Consider the following 18,848-nt stretch of genomic DNA (forward strand, 5'->3'; position numbering starts at 1 on the left):
ACACGTCTACACAGTGCGACAGTCCGTAAGCAACGTGGGGTTTCTTCATGTGGGACTGAAACACCAACCTTCCGACTGGCAGGCTCTCACTCCTGAGCTACAGCCTCCCAAAGTAACCAAAATACTCCCCGTCTACTACACATTTATTTATTTATTTTTAATTTATTTTTAATTTAATTGAATTTTTTTAAATCAGTGGCGTTCAGCTGGAGGGTTAACACATTTTGACGTGTACAAAGAAAACATTTATTTCTGCTGTACATCGATCAATAAACAAGTCCTGGACACTTTTGGAAAAATTATCATGAACAATGTTATAATTTTCTGAAAGTGCAGCATAAATGATAATAAAAGAGGCTTTCTTAGTTAAATTCTTTAAGTTGCATAAGCTGTATCTGTCCAGCTGAAAGCTGCATAACGTGGTCTGAACTTGTTCAACCATTATACCACATTCTGGAATATATTGCAAACGTGCTCAAAACTAAAGATCAGGGCAACTTCTCTCCAAACTATAACTTTACATGCTAACAATAGACTCAAAATTAAAACATTCTTAGACCAATATTAAACATATACTGTAATTATTTTAGCAATGGAAAATCGTATTGTCTTCCCAAGAAGAGTTTAAATTTGTGAGGGCTCAGGCAGAGTTCTCACATGCACTGGTTGTATAAAAGTCTGATCCATATTAGCATCCTAGATGGAAATCTATGACATACCTTAAAGTCTCAAGTGCTACAAGTCAACAATGAATCTCCTGATAGTTCAAATGGTTCGTCATTCTGGTCTTTCTGTAGTGCTTTGCATCAAAGCCGGTTTTGCTGTGATGTAATCAGTTAAGTTTGTGTCAGTAACTGGTGCAGCTCAGAGGAAAAAAAGCTTGTCTGAGAGCTGAATGGCTGGCTCTGAGTGCAGGTACTGGCCGGAAAGGAAAGCCAGTTTGTGGGCATACTTGCATGGTGCTGGAACACGGATGGTGCCAGGCCAGTTCCAGTATAGATGGCACATTTTGAACGTCAACCTGGCATGAGAATAAATGGATATTAATAAATTTTTAGGACTGATCAAACATTACTATCAAACTCTCTTCAAGGCTTTCATAAAAAGTCTGAATCCCAACTATGAGCCCGACGTAAACACCAGCAGAGGGAACAGCAAGATGCTTTTGGTGGAGCTCAATATATTCAGCTCAAATGCTCACAGGTCATGTGAGCATCTGTAAAATGTCATTCTACAGAAGGAAACTAAATACAATGGCTTGCAAGTATTCACCTGTTATTCTTATTCTCAGTGTACAATTTAAAATAACTTTTTAGGGAATTTTAGAGCTACACAAAATAGTTGAAATTGGTGAAGTGAGAAATGGGCTGGGGGAGTATTTCAGAAAATTAAAAAAAAAAAAAAATCTCAGTATATATCTCCAGCTGTTCTGAAAGGCCTCAGAGTCTCCAACACCACTCATCATCACCTTAAAGACCAAGAAGCTCTCCACAGAGGTCAGAGATGTGGGAATTTTCTCATCCTCTGGTCAGATGAGAGTAAAATTAAACTTACTGGCCATCAAGGGAAATGTTACAAAAGGCATAAATCCAACATCTCTCACCATCCCAGGAACATCATCCTTACAGTGAAGCATGGTGGGGGCAGCATCATTCTGTTGGGATTCTGGGACTGGAAAACTGGATTTAGGACAGAGGTGCACTTCAAATGGGACAATGATCCTAAAGATACTGCTTTAACAATACTTGATTGGTTCAAGTTGAGCAGTTTTTCATAATTCCATGTTCAGATTGTTGGCATGTTCTGTAGATTGAATGATAAAAAACACCCAAATATTCACTCTGATTCCAGATTGTGAGGCAACAAAATAGAAAAAAATGCCAAAGGGGAGGATACTTTTGCAAGCCACTGTACTTACATGCATACATGAATATTTTAATTTCCAAAAGTGTATAAAAGTGCAATATATGAAAGACCTGATAAAGTGCAGCAGCTTTCTTACACACATTAAGCTTAAGCCAGAGCAGGGCCACTGGAACGGCAACACAAAAAACAAAGAAGATAGAACTGTGACTCTTGCAATGTGTGTCACGCCAAGTGAATATTGTTCGGCGAGTCATCAGCCTTTATCATATCAACATCTTAGATGCTCCACCACGAAACAAATGTGCATTTAAGTTGAACGCATCTTGCCATCACTAGTTGGCATCTAAATAGTAAGAGAACAGAATCGCGCCAGTCAAAATACTGTCAGAGCACATACCTTTGCAAATGGTCTGGCGTGAGGTTTGCTGTGTTGTACAAAGAGATGTAGTGTGTAGGAAGTCCACAGCCGTGGCGAATTTGATGTGCCATCAGATAAAAGTCAACCCTAAACATAGGAGAGAATCTTTAAGAGCTAATAGCAGATAAAGTATCTGAAATCTAACCTCATAAAACAGTACGTCTCAAACCTTTGGAGTTAAAGTGTGTCACTTCACACCTAAGCATAAACAGTGTCTGTACTGGCTGAAACTTCTTTTGTCATTTGTTACACTACAATCAATGTAGAACGATGTCTTCCTGGAGAGATTGTCAACGATATGCTCAGATTTATCTGCTTTGCAGTTTTGGAAGGATGCTGTGTCTCTCAACTATAAAAAACTTTTTTAGTTAAGAACAAGTTGTGGTAGATCAAAAGCCTGACTGACCAGTCTTTCTGAGTGAGCGTGTGATCCAGAACAGTTCCAGGTGGAGGGGTGCCAAAGCTGTTTGCAGCCCAGGAGTAGAGAGTGGTGTTGATGCGTTTTTGGACCACGATGAAGACCAGCTTTGGCTCATAGCTGGGGAATGTCTCAAAACATTTGATCAACTGTGGGATCTCGTACTGCTCCACCATCTTCAGCTGTCCATCGGACACACCGTCCCGATACACCACAATCTTTTCTGGTAGGTTGTGGTTTACCTGTTCAGCAGAGCAAACTGTTATGACAGGCTTGAGCAGCTAAACTGGTGTTATATTCATTCAGCCTGAAATGCCCTCAGAGTGGACTTACACCTGCCATAACATTTTCTTCCTCTTATCCTGATAAGATTCAGATACAGATTGGGTGAGCTGTTGTTTTATAGTGATTTGTGGTTTTTTTTGCTAGGTGTGGTTTGGAAAAACTTTGTAGGGTACAGTGGTGTGAAAAAGTCTCCTCCGCCTCCTTTCTGATTTCTTATTTTTTTGCACGTTTGTCACATTTAAATGTTTCAGATCAAACTAATTTAAATAATAGTCAAAGACAACACAAAATGCAGTTTTTAAATGAAGGTTTTCACTATTATGGGAGAAAAAAAAATCCAAACCTCCATGGCCCTGTGTGAAAAAGTGATTACCCCCTATACCTAATAACTGGTTGGACCACCCTGAGCAGCAACAACTGCAACCAAGCGTTTGCCATAACTTGCAATGAGTCCTTTACAGCGCTGGGGATGAATTTTAACCCACTCATCTTTGCAGAATTGTTGTAATTCAGCCACATTGGAGGGTTTTCAAGCATGAACACCTTTTTAAGGTCATGCCACTGCATCTCAATAGGATTCAGATCAGAACTTTGACACTTCAAAGTTTTCATTGTGTTTTTCTTCAGCCATTCAGAGGTGGACTTGCTGGTGTCTTTTAGATCTTTGTCCTGCTGCAGAACCCAAGTTTGTTTCAGCTTGAGGTCAGGAACAGATGGCCGGACATTCTTCAGGATATTTTGGTAGACAGCAGAATTCATGGTTCCATTTATTTGTCCAGCAAGTCCTGAAGCAGCAAAACAGCCCCAGACCATCACACTACCACCACCATATTTTACTGTTGGTATGAGGTTCTTTTTCTGAAATGTGGTGTTACCTTTACGCCGGATGTAATGGGACACACACCTTCCAAAAAGTTCAACTTTTGTCTCGTCAGTCCACAGTATTTTCCCAAAAGTCTTGGGGATCATCAAGATGTTTTCTGGCTAAATTTAGACAAGCCTTAAAGTTTTTTTTGCTCAGCAGGGGTTTTCGTCTTGGAACTCTGCCATGCAGGCCATTTTTCTTGCTTATGGTGGAGTCATGAACACTGACTTTAACTGAGGCAGGTGAGGCCTGCAGTTCTTTGGATGTTGTTCTGGTGTTTTTTTTACCTCTTACATGAGTGGTTGCTGCGCTCTTGGGGTAATTTTGGTCGGCCGGATACTCCTGGGAAGGTTCAGCACTGTTCCATGTTTTCACCATTTGTGGATAATGGCTCTCACTGTGTTTCACTGGAGTTCAAAAGCTTTAGAAATGGCTTCATAACCTTTTCCAGACTGATAGATCTCAATTACTTACTTTCTTTGTTCCTGACTGTCTTTAGATCTCGGCATGATGACTAGCTTTTGAGGATCTTTTGGTCTACATCACTTTGTCAGGCAGGTCCCATTTAAGGGATTTCTTGATTGAGAACTGGTGTAGCAGTAATCAGGCCTGGGTGTGGCTAGAGAAACTGAACTCGGGTGTGATAAACCACAGTTAAGTTTTAACAGGGGGTGGGAATCACTTTTTCCACATAGGGCCATGTAGGTTTGGATTTTTTTCTCCCTTAATGATGAAAACCTTCATTTAAAAACAGCATTTTGTGTTTACTTGTGTTGTCTTTGACTAATATTCAAAATTATTTGATCTGAAACATTTAAGTGTGACAAACATGCAAAGAAATCAGGAAGGGGGCAAACACTTGTTCACACCACTGTATACTAGCAGATAAGTTACCTCGTAGTACTTCTGCAATGCGGCCAGCAAGCAAACTGTGAAGCCATTGATCAGTTCCTCAGTGGGTGCCTGGAAAGTTACTCTGGAGTACCAGCGGGTCAGTGAACTGGACAAGGAAAAGGTGTTTATCATCCGTTTATTATCAGTGATGCCACACATTCAAACACAAGTGACACCAACTGAAATTCTCTAATAAAATATTTTCAACATTCAGAATGAAGTTTATTGTAAAGATATTCAAATTAATTTTCAGGAGCCATAACCCTGAAGCCTGCTTTGTTCAGACACCAGTGATGTGAAAGTTGGTGAGTAATGACTGAATCAATACTTTAACATTGGGTTTTGAGCTCCAGCCTGATTCAATAAAAGGTATTACATAAATTACTACGGAAACATGAAATCAAAGACCAAATTAAGGATAAAAACACAAGCGTACCTGTTCACACTTGCAACAAAACCCATGACCGACTGATGCGACTTGCTGGTATCATGGTGGACATCAACTCCAATTACCATCAAGTTTTTCTAGTCAAGTGACACAGGAACAAAAGTTAAAGTTGACTTAAAGTTAGTCAAATTAGTAAAAGAATTATTGAAAAAAAAAAAGGTAAAAAAAAATTAAAATCTTTTAAGTCTTTATCTATAGTATTGTATATTCACCAGTAACAAACTGGCTGTATTAAATTAATGTGCAGTAACTTAATTCTGGTCAGAAGTGATCACTGATTCTGTAAAAATCACAAACTGGATAAGAAGATGAATTCAATTCAAATTCAAAACAAGCCTCATACAGACCACATTTTTTATCAAGTAAATCATGATCCGGCTCTTCTACTCCGACTTTGTGCATCCACAAGGTTTGCTGTTACTTTTCTGCTTTTGAGACATGATGCTCACCAGGGGAACGTTGACAGTCCAGAGTTCGCCCCCTAACTTGCTGTTCACCTGCAGGAGTATCTTCTGGGCAACGCTCCTCAACTTCTGTTGCTGAGATATTGTTCGGACATTGATGGCCTAAGAACAAATCATTTGAGAAAAATGAACAAAAATAAAAAATGGAAAAGTTCCAGGTCCAAACTTTACAGTCTTTCTCCGATTCAGAACTTGCAGTTTTGAAAACAGACGTGAACATTACAAACCTGGGAAGGTACGGGGCTTTTAACACAGCACAGCTTCTTGATGGCACTGTAGAGATCATCTCTGTTGCCGATCATGATGCACACTACAAGCTGCAAATTAGGCTGCACAAAAATGGGAACTCAGCAATGGGACTGGATTTGCATTACATTGCAGAATTCGATGATAAAGATGGAAACTTACATTATATTATATCTAATTTGAAATGGAGGTACCTGAAACACAACCTGAATCTGAAATAATTGACAATAAGCCAACAAGTTTGTCCTACTTTTACAATGTGCTGCATTGCAAACGTGAGCAGAGCCAACAAACATTTAATGGACACATCTGTGTATAAAGCATAACGGGGAAAAAAGGTTACTGTTTTAGCTGAATTTCTATTTTATGTCACACCTCACTGGTGAGCTGAGAGTGGATGCTCTTGACGTAAGTTTCGGTTCGATCATCCCGCAGTTCCACTCGAATAGGTCGATCCAGTCGTAACCCAATGGGCCCAGCCACCTTGTTAAAAGTGGAAACCAGCTCCTCCGCTTGTTCAGCACAGCGACGAGGGTAGAAGATGGCCCAGATGTTCAAGGGGACCTTGGAGGAAGATGGGTCGATTGAAAAAAATTGATGAGATTCAGCATCCATCTTTAAGGCTGAGGCAGAATAAATTTTGTAGTGATAAAAATATCAAGACAAAAAAAGGTCAAAGAATGGAAAACATTGTTAACTTAGCCTCTTCAGCTTTGCAGTTCAAAGTTAATATTTCCAGGCAGCTAACGCAGCTTACAGAGCTGATTGAAGCTTCCCTCGTGATCTCTCTGGACCAGGACACATCGGCACCAGTTGCAATGGATGAGGACTGTAGACAGATCTTTTCAAGGGGCAGCGTTCTGCCTTTAATCTGCAGCAGAAGAAGAGGAGAAAAAAAAAAAAGGCCTTTTCACATGACTTTCAAGCTGCGACTGATTTCACTGTGCTCGAGTGTGCTGGACTATCCATCTATCTGGCATGTGTAAGTTACCAAGGAGAAACAATGCATATAAAGAGCCAGCACAATACCATCTCCCAGAACCATGACATACACACAAGATGTTACAAGAAACTTCCTGGATCAATAGCTCATATTCAAAATATCAATGAAGCAAAATTTCAGCTTCAGCTCAAGGACAGCAAAGAAAAACTATATTCCACCCTTTAACCCCTTTTCTTTATCGCTGTGAACTTATCAAGACATTCAAGCAGCATCTCGATATCCAACAGAAAGTTGTTCTTGATGTTAAAAAGAGGTTTTACTCATCAGGGACAGACAGTCTCCACTTTAACAGCTACAATTTGGGTCAGATTCACAGGCAGGAGGAACTATGTCAGTGTTTTCTCATGTATCAACTCTGTGAACAGGTCTGAGAAGCTGATTTTGAAAAAAGCCTTTTGAGGATGTTGTTTGAGGTGCTGGCGTTATTGGTATTCAACCAAACAACACAAGCTTGATCTCGCTTACTCTCATCATCGACTAAAAAGGTGTCGAAACAAGTTTCAGTACAATGTGACAATTTGTTTTCATGATAAACATCCATCTCAATCAACAGTTATATCTCAGTATAAACTACACTAATATAAACTACTGTATTAACTAATTGTATAAACTACAATAGTTTTAGAGTAGTTTATACAGTTAGTTATAATTAACAGGTTAGCACGGTCACCACACAGCGAGAGGGTTCCAGGTTAAACTCCCGGCCGGGGCTTTTCTGTGTGGAGTTTGCATGTTATCCCCGTGGGTTCTCTCTGGGTTCTCCGGCTTCCTCCCACCGTCCAAAAGCATGCATGTTTGGTTAATTGGTGACTGTAAAATTATCCTTAGGAGTGAGTGTGAGTGGTTGTTGGTCTCTGTGTGGCCCTGTGATGGACTGCTGACCGGTCCAGGGTCTCGCCCCATGACTGCTGGGACAGGCTCCATTAAGCGGGTATAGAAAATGGATGGATGGATGGATGGATGGATAATTTAACATACAAAAGACGCTTGATAATTCATATGAAAATTATTTTGAAAAATTATGCTACTGATAAAGGCCAGCTTTACACAAGCAATAAAAAAAAGTACCATAACCTTGAGGTCATGTGGTGTCAGTGTGGAACTGCTAACAGCTCACTCATTTAGAGACAAAGCTCCTGAAAGAGCCTGTAAACTCCATAAATTTACCCATAATTATGCAAATGATTAGAAATTTGATTAGCCACACACACCCCACCAGCAACTAAATCATTTTGTTGATGAGCCTGAGATTGTTAGATACAGATAATAAATGTTCACAAGCGTAAAAAGATGTGTTACATTAACATACCGGACACCTGTTCAGCCTGTTGTTCTGTGTGCTACTGTGTAGTTGAATAATTGGCCTTTCCAGATTAAATTCCTGTTCTTGGTCTTGGATTTTGTGAAATAAATTTCTAAATATGCATGTCTCAGATGCGCCTTCTAGTCCGGAAAATACGGTATGAAGCATGTGACACAGATTCTCACCATTAGAATTCCCGAACCAATCTCCAGTCCCCATCGACTGAGCTCCTTCAGACTCTCAGGATTGGAGCTGATGTTCTTCAAAAGCTGCTTTATTGAATGTGTGTGCTGCTCACCACTGACATTTATGTGCATGGTCAAGTCCTGTAACACATTAAGATATGCGTTTTCAGACTCCAATGTGCTCCTGGGTATGTTCTTCATAATCAGACTCCACATCTTAGCCATTACCACTGCAATACTCAAATAAAGGTGTAACGACCATCTTAACATACGTTTATATGCAGACAGTGATTTTGTTTAGTGATGGTGTGACAAAAATTGTCTGCTCAAATTCATAAAAAAGGGCGAATGGACAATACTTCACAGTTAAGATGGAGAATGACCAAAGACGAACAAAAGCAAAAAAAGAAAGTTTTTGAAGAGCAAACCAACTAAACACAGTTGAACTAACATGTTCTTACGTGCATCATGTCAAATAAAAATCAAAGAAAAAACATTTTTATACAATATAAAAAAAAACAAAAAACATGACAATATGGTGGCTTAATTAAGAGTTAGAAGACAAATGGCTCTGAAGATCATTGAGCTGCCATATCAAACTTACTTTCATAGCTCTGAAGTCCTTCCTCATTTTCTCTGGGATTCCCGTCATGAAGGAAAGTTCTGGGACTAAAAGGATCTCTCCAGTAATGATTTGCTGCAATTCAGGGATGAAACACATGTATGAAGAAAACAAAGCTACAGAGAAAGAGGAAAAAGCCATATGGTAAACAAAACATGACAGAACAAGCTTACAGTCGACTGAAAAAGTGGACGCAGGACATGTTTAGCAGCGTCACTCAAATGGTTCGGTCTCCAGAGAGCATAACAAACAAAGCAAAACATCCTTCCATAAAGTGTGCCAGGACAAGTCGGCCCAATTTCAAGGAGGTTTGCACTAAAATAAATGGAGTTTCTCCTTATCAAATTCATACAGACCTTCTGCTCTGGAGCAAATTGCTTGCAGCATGAGTGGAAACTGAAAATCCAGGGTTAAATTTAAGGTTACCTCAGTAAGCCCTGAAACCAGTTTCACAGTAAAGCTCAAAGGTTGCATTTGCAAAAAGAACAGAAAATAATTCAGCAAAGCTTTGAAGTATTCTGTTTTCCTGCTGGTTCAACTCACAGCTTGATTTAGGCCGCTTCCACACCAGAGCTCTTTGGTCCGCTTTAAATGGACCAGAGTTGGTTTCCTCTGATAGTCCACTTCGTTTGGGCAGGTGTGAAAGCTCATCCAAACTGATGCGGACCAAACCAGTGAACACCGGTGCAGTTCGCTTACAGCGGGAACAGACTATCCAGCGGACCTTTTTGGTACTGCTACATTTGTCTCATGAAGAGAGCAACATGCTAGACAGCTCACTGCCGTGTCTGCTGCTCATACTGGGCAGCTTCTTGTGAAAAAGCAATAAGGTTTCGAACACCAGAATAAAAACAGAAAAGCCAAGACTGCATAAATTTGGTGTTCAGCTGAATGGGATGGATTTCCATTTTCCGTCCTGGCCAATCGATAAGCCAATCGTTTTCTTCTTCTGTTGTACCAGTGTGACGGCGGTTTGGTCCGCTTTAAAAATGGCAGTGTACAAGTGAACCAGACCAAATGAAGGAGTGAAATTTGTCTGCATTTCCTGCCAAATTGAACTGAGAACCCCAGACTCACTCTCTTTTTCTTCCCACTTCCCTGTCCAGCCACTTCCAAATCAAGTCCACTCTTGCCCAGAAAGGTTCATTATCATTCAGGGAAAGCTTCAAGTTTTGAGCTGTTTCCGACACAGAAATAATTCTGGAATGCTTTTAAGAACTCATTTAGGCAACATCCATGCATGTTTCTACAGCTCATAACCAAGCAAACCTGCAAACACCACCTCTCACCTTAATAAAAGACCTAATGCGACTCAGCTTGGTTTAAAGACCTTTTGAAAACAATTCAATTGCGACTGTCACTCGTAGCTTCTCCGTGGTTCTCCACCTGCCTTCGAGCGCTTGGCATCAGATGTAAGATGCACCAGTTAACTACACTGTGTGTATTTGTGCAGAGACACTGGAGTCAAATTATTTCTATTTTCAAATTCTTTAAGAGAAAATAAAAGACGATGAGAAAAGGAGAAAACAACTCCTAAAATTAAATTATTTGATAATACAGAACTGGGTGGTAGCTACGAGCACAACTTGTTGTAGCCACAAGGTGGCAGTGTTAGTCTGAGACACAAATTACTGCAGGTCAACTGAAGGGTCTAATTTAAAGAGATGATGACTTCATTTTAAAAAGACCTGCCTCCATTTCAATCATCACAATGCAGGAGAAATGTTCTCACCTTTCCTGCTGGCCTGGACCTCTCCTTGGGTCGGTGCAGGAGTAAAGGCTGGTTCAGCTCTTTGATTGTGATCCCATAGTTCTTGCTGTTACAATGTCAAAACACACACAAAGCAATAACGGTTAACATAAAAAAAAAAAAAAAAAGAATAAAACAACCAGCCTTTTACTGCAATGCACCTGCTCACTTTTGGTGAGTTCACAGGCAACTCTGTCTCACCTGTAGTATTCCAAAAAGGTGGTTTGTGTGCCATCCATCAAAGTGAAGATGTCCTTGGGCGACTTGTTCCACTCAATAGCATCAATGCGATAGGTGCGATTATTGTAGCGGGTGATGACAATGCTGCCAATGAGTTCTTTGGCGCATTCGTCTTGGAAGTTCTCTTTGCTCTGTTGGTACAGAGTGTTCCTGGCAGACAACAGGAAACAAGCAATAATCAATGGTTATAGTGAGCCCCGTCTCATTGGAAAAGTGGCCTCCATCAAATTCACCTTACAATTAATGCAACTCCCCAAAGGAAACGTTCCAACCATTGAGAGGTTTCAGTTTTCTCTCAGAAGACAGATGCATTAAGGTAATCATATGCTTAAACTTATCTAAATATGTATAATTATCATGTCTGAGTGATTATACAGAAGGGAAGCAGAATAAAAGCATCAAAAAGAACTCGACAGAACCAGAACATTAAACAGGACCCCACACAAAACCTTAGTTTTACAATTAGTTCCTTTTTGATGTTCAGTAATGTAGAAAGGGGGTGTTTTGAAACGTTAACAGTAAGCTGTGAAGACTTTTTAGAAGCACAATAAGGCTCATTATAAGAAAAAAAGGATTAAAAAGACAATACTGTGTCAATATAGAGAAAAGTGACAAATACAAGGTTAAAAAAAGAGGATCGGCTTGCGAAGAAGAACCAAAAGATTTACCCACAAAGATATGACTGAGCTTGTAGCTGTTTGTAAGCAGGTGTTGATTTAACTCACACGACATCAAGCACTGAGTCATTCCGCAAAACCTTGTGAGACACGTCCACGGACAGGTAGAGACCGCCGTCTGTGCGCTTAATACATGTTGAATAGCCCGGCCACACTTGAAGCCTAAAAGACACAGAGCAACACAGGATAATGCAGGGAATAGGGCTGCCATACTAGCAGGAACTTTGACTCTGATGTTAAATTAAAACTACAAACCGATGTTTTCCAAGAATGATTGCACTTTCTGGATCGTAATGATTTCGGCCAACCAATGTCAATCCAATGATTTTCATTACCCTTGAAAAACAAGAACACTCATTCACATCCTGTGATTAAACCATAACGGCAACATGATCGCAGAAAAGAACTGAAAACATTTATCGAGGCGATTCCCTTAAAAAGGCCTGAACAAATACAAAGAAACCAGTGGCAGTTTTTTTTCTAACGAGGCTTGGATAAAAATTTTTTTAAGTCTACTTAGTGAAGATTTATCAATTGTAGAGGGGCCAAAAACATGGCAAATCTCTTTAAATATGTGTTTATCTTTAACGAATACCTCCTGAGCACAACATTGTAGAATGGGATGCAAAGATCAGAGCTGGGTGGCAAAATCTTCGTCATATGGATTTTGATTTCTATTTCCTCGTTATCGGTCCGTCTCAAACTTTTGAGAGCAGCCACCTGCATGTCACCAAAATGACAAAACAAGAGTGAAGTTTAGCAGACTTTGCATTTTGTAGTTCTGCACAAACACAATCCAATTTAATTCAACAGTGAAACTCATTGTAAGCAGTTTAAGAGCCTCCTTTGAAAAAAGGCAGAAGTCATCACAATAAAACTGAATTTCTGTCTGCAAAATGCTGGGAAAACCAGAGAAAACAGCATGGTCAAAAGTCTGTCATCTTCAACACATCAACTCTGACACTTACGTCGTTCAGCTTAACTGGCAGGTACAGTATGGAGCCATCAAAAGCCACCACCTCCCCTGTGGTTGGACGGTGTTCTTTCATCATGCCAAAACGCATCGCCATCGACTCAACATTTGGTCTGCAATATATATAAAATATTAAATACACAAAACATGAAATATACGCCACTCTCATATAATCACAAATATCATTAAAGAAACTTCTGACACAAAAAAGATGGCAGAAACTTCATTTTTCTCTCCAGTTTAGTCCTCATTAAGTGGCTGATCGACTGTGAAAAGTTCATTATACTCACGTAAATGTAACATGGTACTGATACACCGCTTCATTCTTGCATTTGATCGGGATGTGGTTTGACCCAATCATTATCGGAGCTCCTTTTGTTCCAGCTTTATCAAGTGGGTCACTGGGCGGAAAAAAATATAAAAGGCAGAAAAAGATTATTTCACCACAGTTCACGCTGGAAAGCATTAGCGTTTCCAAACAGCTTGGAATGATCCTTTCCAGTCCTTTAATTCTTAATATTGGGTACCTCTACATTAGCCTTGCACACTTTCATAACTCCAAATAGTTTGTAATTAGTTTAGAATGAGGGAGAGTTTCTCTTGGGGAAAGCCTCCTCCTGAGAAATGGAGGATCTAAAGTGTCTTCTGATTGGTTGAACACCTCCAGGTTTGCTGAGGGTTTGGGGAGGGGGAGATGTGGCTCATGAACATGCACTACTATGATTTTTGGTCAGAAAGCTGCAACAACACATAAACAAGAAAAAAAAAAAAAAAACACAGAGACGCCACATCCAGCCAAATGTTCGAGCCAAAATCAGATCCTGAATATCACCGGATATCGGTGTTTGGAACACATGCTCAGAACCTGCTTGTATGAGTAACTCAGTGTTTCTAAGAGCTGAAGCAGCAAATTGATACTTTCATTGTTTTGTGCATAAATGTATTAACACAAAGTACCACTATCCCTTTTAGCAGCCTTTTCACTCAGTGTAACCGTCATGTTTGCATCGAAATGCATTTAAGCATCCAGTGCCAACACAACACAGACATCTGAAACGTCTCACTGTGAGGTTCAGAACCCAGACATTTTGGTGTTGGCCTCAACTTTTAGCTTCAGCCAGCAATGCACTGGTTCTTATAAAAAGAAAACAAACCACTTCCAAGATTGCTGGGTCCTTTGGAGAGGCTGAAAAGAGTCAATTTGCTCTCAAAACCAAAACCATATTTTCTTGACGACCTCTCTGACGCAAAAGCAAAGTACTCTGCTCTAAAAAGCAAAAGTGAATCACTCGTTCCTTGCAGTGTGATAAGTTCCACTTTCCAAATGCCCGCAGAGGATAACGTGTACGCTCCAGCTCCCGTGGGCACACACTGCCTGGAGAATTTCACCGTAAAAGAAAATCAACTGTGACATGTGAGGAAAAAAAAAAGACACTGAGACAACTAGATAAAATGACTTACTTCCACATAAAGATTCTAAAACCTTCATATACCTCTTTCTGAAATTAGGGTTATGTTTAAGGTGATCATGCATTGTTTTAATACTACAGATAAGCCAGACATGGTAAAGCATGGCATGGAACCTTAAGTGAACAGTGTTTGAAGGATAAGAGGTGATAGCACGTCTGTAAAATATTACACTTGATCACACGACAAAGGCCATGGTTTAGGGCCAGCTTATTTATAACATGCAGCTGTACTCTGTAACCTAGAGGACATCCAATGTCCAGTGTCACAGAATACTGACACTGTAACACCCTGCTTTGGCTGACAGAGGCCTCATCGGTGAGCAATATTTTTATTAAGTTACTGTTTCGTTTAACTCTTAATGACTGAGCTCATTCTCAACTGGCTGAGCAACCTCCAAAAAGAATGAACAAGGGTCACAAAGTAATGGATGACTTGTATCTAATGGTGTCTCAGCTTTTAATGTCACCGCCCCAGGAGCTAAACACAAAAAAAGAGAAACATACTTACCGCACTGCTTCCATTGTCAGCTCCTTCTTTGTTGGCACAGTAGCTGAAAGCACAGTGGTATCCTGAGTGGTAGGCACAGCTCCTTTAGAGCATTTGAATTTCATTAGACACAGATTGAATTTCATCCAAATGCATTAGAAAATCATGATGACCTGTACAGAATAAACAGGCTTTACATTAGTGCATGTCAACGGGTCACTCTTTTCCCCTTAATATTTGTAAAGCCACAGTCCAACTCACTGAGGGAAACAGTTTTCCTTTTTCACCCCTGCTCAGACTGTCAGTCATTTTAAAAGGTTCATTACCTTTTAGGGAAGGCTGGCAGTGTTGGGGTGTTTCTGGCTCAGGTGCTGGAGAAATTGGCTCGGTCTGACCTGAGGGAAATGAAGCAAGCAGAGCGCGTCCTCGTCCCATTTGGAGGTGTGGCATCGCTACTCTTCCTATCCCCACCATCATCTGAGGGGATAAACTTGGGCCACGGACACTGTAACAGGTCAAGCATCACAACAGCCATGGTAGAATATCAGTTTTAAGCTGAAAAAGGTAGCATTAGGTTATTATTTTTACTCATGATGAGGAGCAGACCTTTTATACTGACATAACAATGAAGCATTCCATTTTTCTAAAGTGCTTCCACAAGCTGTGCTTTTTAAATCAGGTTTCATTTAGACTTTTTAAATATAATTATTCTATTAATTAAATCAACACATTAAAACCTCCTGAATACTCATTTTGAGAGACATGTACATGTCAAAGGCTGCTCGTACATTTAAATGTGAACTCCTGACCTTAGCACTTAATGAATTTTCTGTGTTTAATTCTGAGCACAACAAACATCACACTGAGATGCTGACTCAACTTTTCAGTGACTATTACCATTTTGTTTTGAGCCGTGTTAATTGAAACCGTTATTATCTTTTAGAAATTGCACGGGTGTGAGCGGGAACATCTAAGCTTTGGCACTGAACACACCCATCATGCCACTCCTCTGGCTTACCTCTCTGTACTGATGACACCTGAAGGGGAACCGAGTGGCTTCAGTTCCCCGATGTCTCCCGCTCCTCTTCTTCCTTGAACAAAATGTAACACGTCAGTTCTCATGGTTACTCAACTATACCTGATTCAGCAGAAAACTAATGGGACAAGCAGTGCAGGCCTTTTAGACTTCACATTGATATACATCAACACTTTGATGCTCCGCAGTTAAACTCCACACCTGTGCTTACGCTCTCAAGCAGGCTGTGAGTAGACAAACTTTGGATATCTGAAACGTGTTCGTATTGGTGCAACTAGTTTCAGTCAATCATCGACAACCTACAGCAGTTAGCAAAAGGACACCAAGAGGAAGTGTCATTCATTTTAACCGTTGTCAACTCTTGATAAAAATGTTAAATCTGCCATTCAAAAATAAAAAGATGTTAACAAAATTCTACTTTTATTCAGTTAAGACTGACAGCAGTGAAAAGAGAGTTCAGTTCAGTAACTAAACAAGTTCATGAGGGCAGCCTCACAAATCGAAGTACCATCTGACAACGTAATGCTGCAGCACACATGGAAACTCTCATTCTAACAAAGGAGAGATGGATACATCTGCCAGTCGTACTTGGTGTCTGCAATGCCTCCTGCAACAGATGCACTTTATTCTAGAAGTGCTTAAGGTGTCAAACGGGACTTTTTTTTCCCTCCATTGAGGTTCAGGGCTGATAAAATCTTACTAACTTTGTCGTCATTGCAAAATAAGCTGGAGCCTTTTGGAATTATGCACATACCGTATTTTCTGGACTATAAATCTGTTTGGCTGGTCCTGCGACTTATAGTCAGGTGCGATTTATATATCAAAATATATATAATTTATTTTTCTTTCCCCCCTTTGTCCTGTCCAGCATTATGGCAGCAGGATTGTAATCTGAACACCGTTTATGCCAAATATTTGATTTTGCTAAGGGAAGCTTTATATAATATATAAATATATTTTAACATGTTTTTAAATGTTAATTCATACTGACTGACATGAACCAAAGAGTAAACATTGCTATCTACAGCAGCGAGAGGACACTAACAAAGAAAGCTCATGGCGGGCTGGAAGCAAGATGGCCAGAGCTGGAGGAACAGGTCCACTAGTGGGTGCTTGAACAACGTACTGCCGGGAGAGGCTCGTCAACAGTGCAGCTACGTCTCCACGCCCTGGTACTTGCCAAGGAGCTGAATAGAAATGACTTTGCAGGCAGGCCTTCTTGGTGTTACCGCTTCATGCAACGCTGTAACACCCACACACACCGTGCTCTCTATCAGAGCATACAAGCCATACAAGCCAAGGTGGACAGTTTCCTGAGCTCACTGAAACGCAGGTAACTGAACACAACATGTCACCGGATCATATCATCAACATGGACGAGGTCTGTTCTTGGTCTGGATTTTTGTGAAATAAATTTCTAAATAAATGCGACTTAAATATGTTTTTTTTCCCTCTTCATGATGCATTTTTTGACTGATGCGACTTATACTCCGGAGCAATTTATAGTTTATTTTCACAACAGCGATTTTTAATACAGACCCACTGCTAGAGTTCCTCTTCCCAAAGAAGTCATGGGCTCAACGCCCAATCCTCTAAACATCGAGACAAGCGTTGATCCTTGACCATGAGTTTGCATGCTAATCTGCAGGAAGACATAAACATTAAATGTAAGACAATAATTTTAAGAAAATTTAAACTAAAATGAAAAACGGTATGAATTTAGATATATTTCTGGTTCACACCTGTTGTTTTGCCAAAGCAGGGGTGTGTCCTGTCGGTGCTGGGGTCATCGTTTCCAGTGGAGGACTTTGTCCATGCTTTGACTCCAGAGTGGGCAGCACAGCACCCCTGGCTACACCTACATTTGGTTCAGCTGCTGGGTGGAGAAGGCCCCTGGCTCGACCAACTGCTGAGTTATCAGGCTGCAGCAACAGCCCTCTGCCTCGTGCAAACACAGGTTCAGGAGAAGGCAGAAATACAGGTTGTCCCTGAGAGTTATTGCCAGGAGTGAGAAAACCCCTGGCTCGTCCGGACCCCTCTGTGGCGAGCAGCAGCCCTCTACTACGTCCTACAGGGAGTTCTTTGGGCTGATTGCCTCTTCCGCGTCCCAGCCAATGGACGCCCGTCATGTCAGTGAGGTCAGTCGGCTTGTTTGGATCCATTGGATCAACTTCAGATAGTCAGTTGACACAACAATAAGTAAACTGTAGGGAAAACACCAAAAGATACATTTAGTAGCACATATAAACAATCACAAAAGAAATGTCGGCACCTTGCATCTCATTTCAAATAGCAATAAGCCCAATTAGGTGACTTTGGACTTTTTTTTTCCCAAAGCAAGTTTCCTTACAGCTGTGTGTATGTCATGTGGGGACTGTTGGTTGAATTAAGGTTTTGTTAATTCTATCAACAGCACAGTTAGACAGTACACCAGCTTTTTAAGATATAGCGACACATATAATATGTGACATAAGCTAACTCAACATTAATATCAACATTGTACAGTATTGCATGATGGGCCTCTTTGGTAAAACTATGCTAACTATGCTCCTTTGACACTTTGTCATGCAACTGTGGCACTACTCTCTGTTAAGTCGTTTTCACACATGAACACAGGAGATTTTCAGAAGATTTCATCAGAACGTTTCCTGCAGTTGCTGTTCATGTAAGCATATCACAGCGCGAGACTGGGCTGGGGATGTGCTCTCCAAGCTGGAGAGCCAAAGGAGTTTTGGGGAGCAGCTGTCTGGAGCGGGCAGATATCACCCTGTGGAAATCGCTGCGTTTTCTTCACAAAATGCTAAAAACAGACGAGGTTCCTTATCGACGTACATGAATCTGCACGTATCCACACAGCAGCGAGCGAGTAGAAAGCAGCATACAGCAGATAGGGGCAAACTCTCACCAGCACACATTTTCATTCATTCAGTGATGTTGCAGTTACAAAAACAGTAACTACTAGATAACATGTAGTCTTACTAGACAATATTTCAGTCACAATGCTTGTTACAATTAAACAAAACTACGTAAACTTCAGCACTTAATCAAATACTGAATATTTTTAATATTTTATCCCCTTTATGCACTATTAGGAGCAAATAGAGTATTTGCAGGTTCACATTAAACATGCCAATATAAGCAACCGATTCTCTTCCCAAGGCCAGAAGCAACTGGGTTACTCTTGTGATGCTGAACAAAT

General features: G+C 40.5%; 2 protein-coding genes across 2 annotated transcripts; both read right to left on the bottom strand.

Annotated features, from left to right (window-relative positions):
- Window positions 1-666: 666 nt before the first annotated feature.
- On the bottom strand, window positions 667-15,063 carry piwil2 (piwi-like RNA-mediated gene silencing 2). Its single transcript, XM_072387039.1, has 20 exons — window positions 14,940-15,063; window positions 14,635-14,716; window positions 12,948-13,058; window positions 12,653-12,770; window positions 12,280-12,404; window positions 11,940-12,020; window positions 11,733-11,846; window positions 10,969-11,157; window positions 10,750-10,834; window positions 9,000-9,092; window positions 8,396-8,536; window positions 6,662-6,775; window positions 6,280-6,468; window positions 5,886-5,987; window positions 5,644-5,760; window positions 5,183-5,271; window positions 4,747-4,852; window positions 2,691-2,944; window positions 2,264-2,371; window positions 667-1,021 (listed from the first exon to the last, which is right to left on the bottom strand). Exons 1-20 carry the CDS (start codon window positions 15,061-15,063, stop codon window positions 865-867), a joined length of 2,499 nt encoding a protein of 832 aa, XP_072243140.1. The 3' UTR covers window positions 667-864.
- Window positions 15,064-17,177: 2,114 nt separating this feature from the next.
- LOC140309254 (piwi-like protein 2) lies at window positions 17,178-17,811 on the bottom strand. Its single transcript, XM_072387070.1, has 2 exons — window positions 17,392-17,811; window positions 17,178-17,291 (listed from the first exon to the last, which is right to left on the bottom strand). The coding sequence occupies exons 1-2, from the start codon at window positions 17,809-17,811 to the stop codon at window positions 17,178-17,180; spliced, it is 534 nt and encodes a 177-aa protein (XP_072243171.1).
- Window positions 17,812-18,848: the final 1,037 nt, after the last annotated feature.

Source organism: Leuresthes tenuis, unplaced genomic scaffold (assembly GCF_036924035.1).
Source record: "Leuresthes tenuis unplaced genomic scaffold, fLeuTen1.0.hap1 SCAF_6, whole genome shotgun sequence".
In the NCBI taxonomy this organism is placed as follows: domain Eukaryota; kingdom Metazoa; phylum Chordata; class Actinopteri; order Atheriniformes; family Atherinopsidae; genus Leuresthes; species Leuresthes tenuis.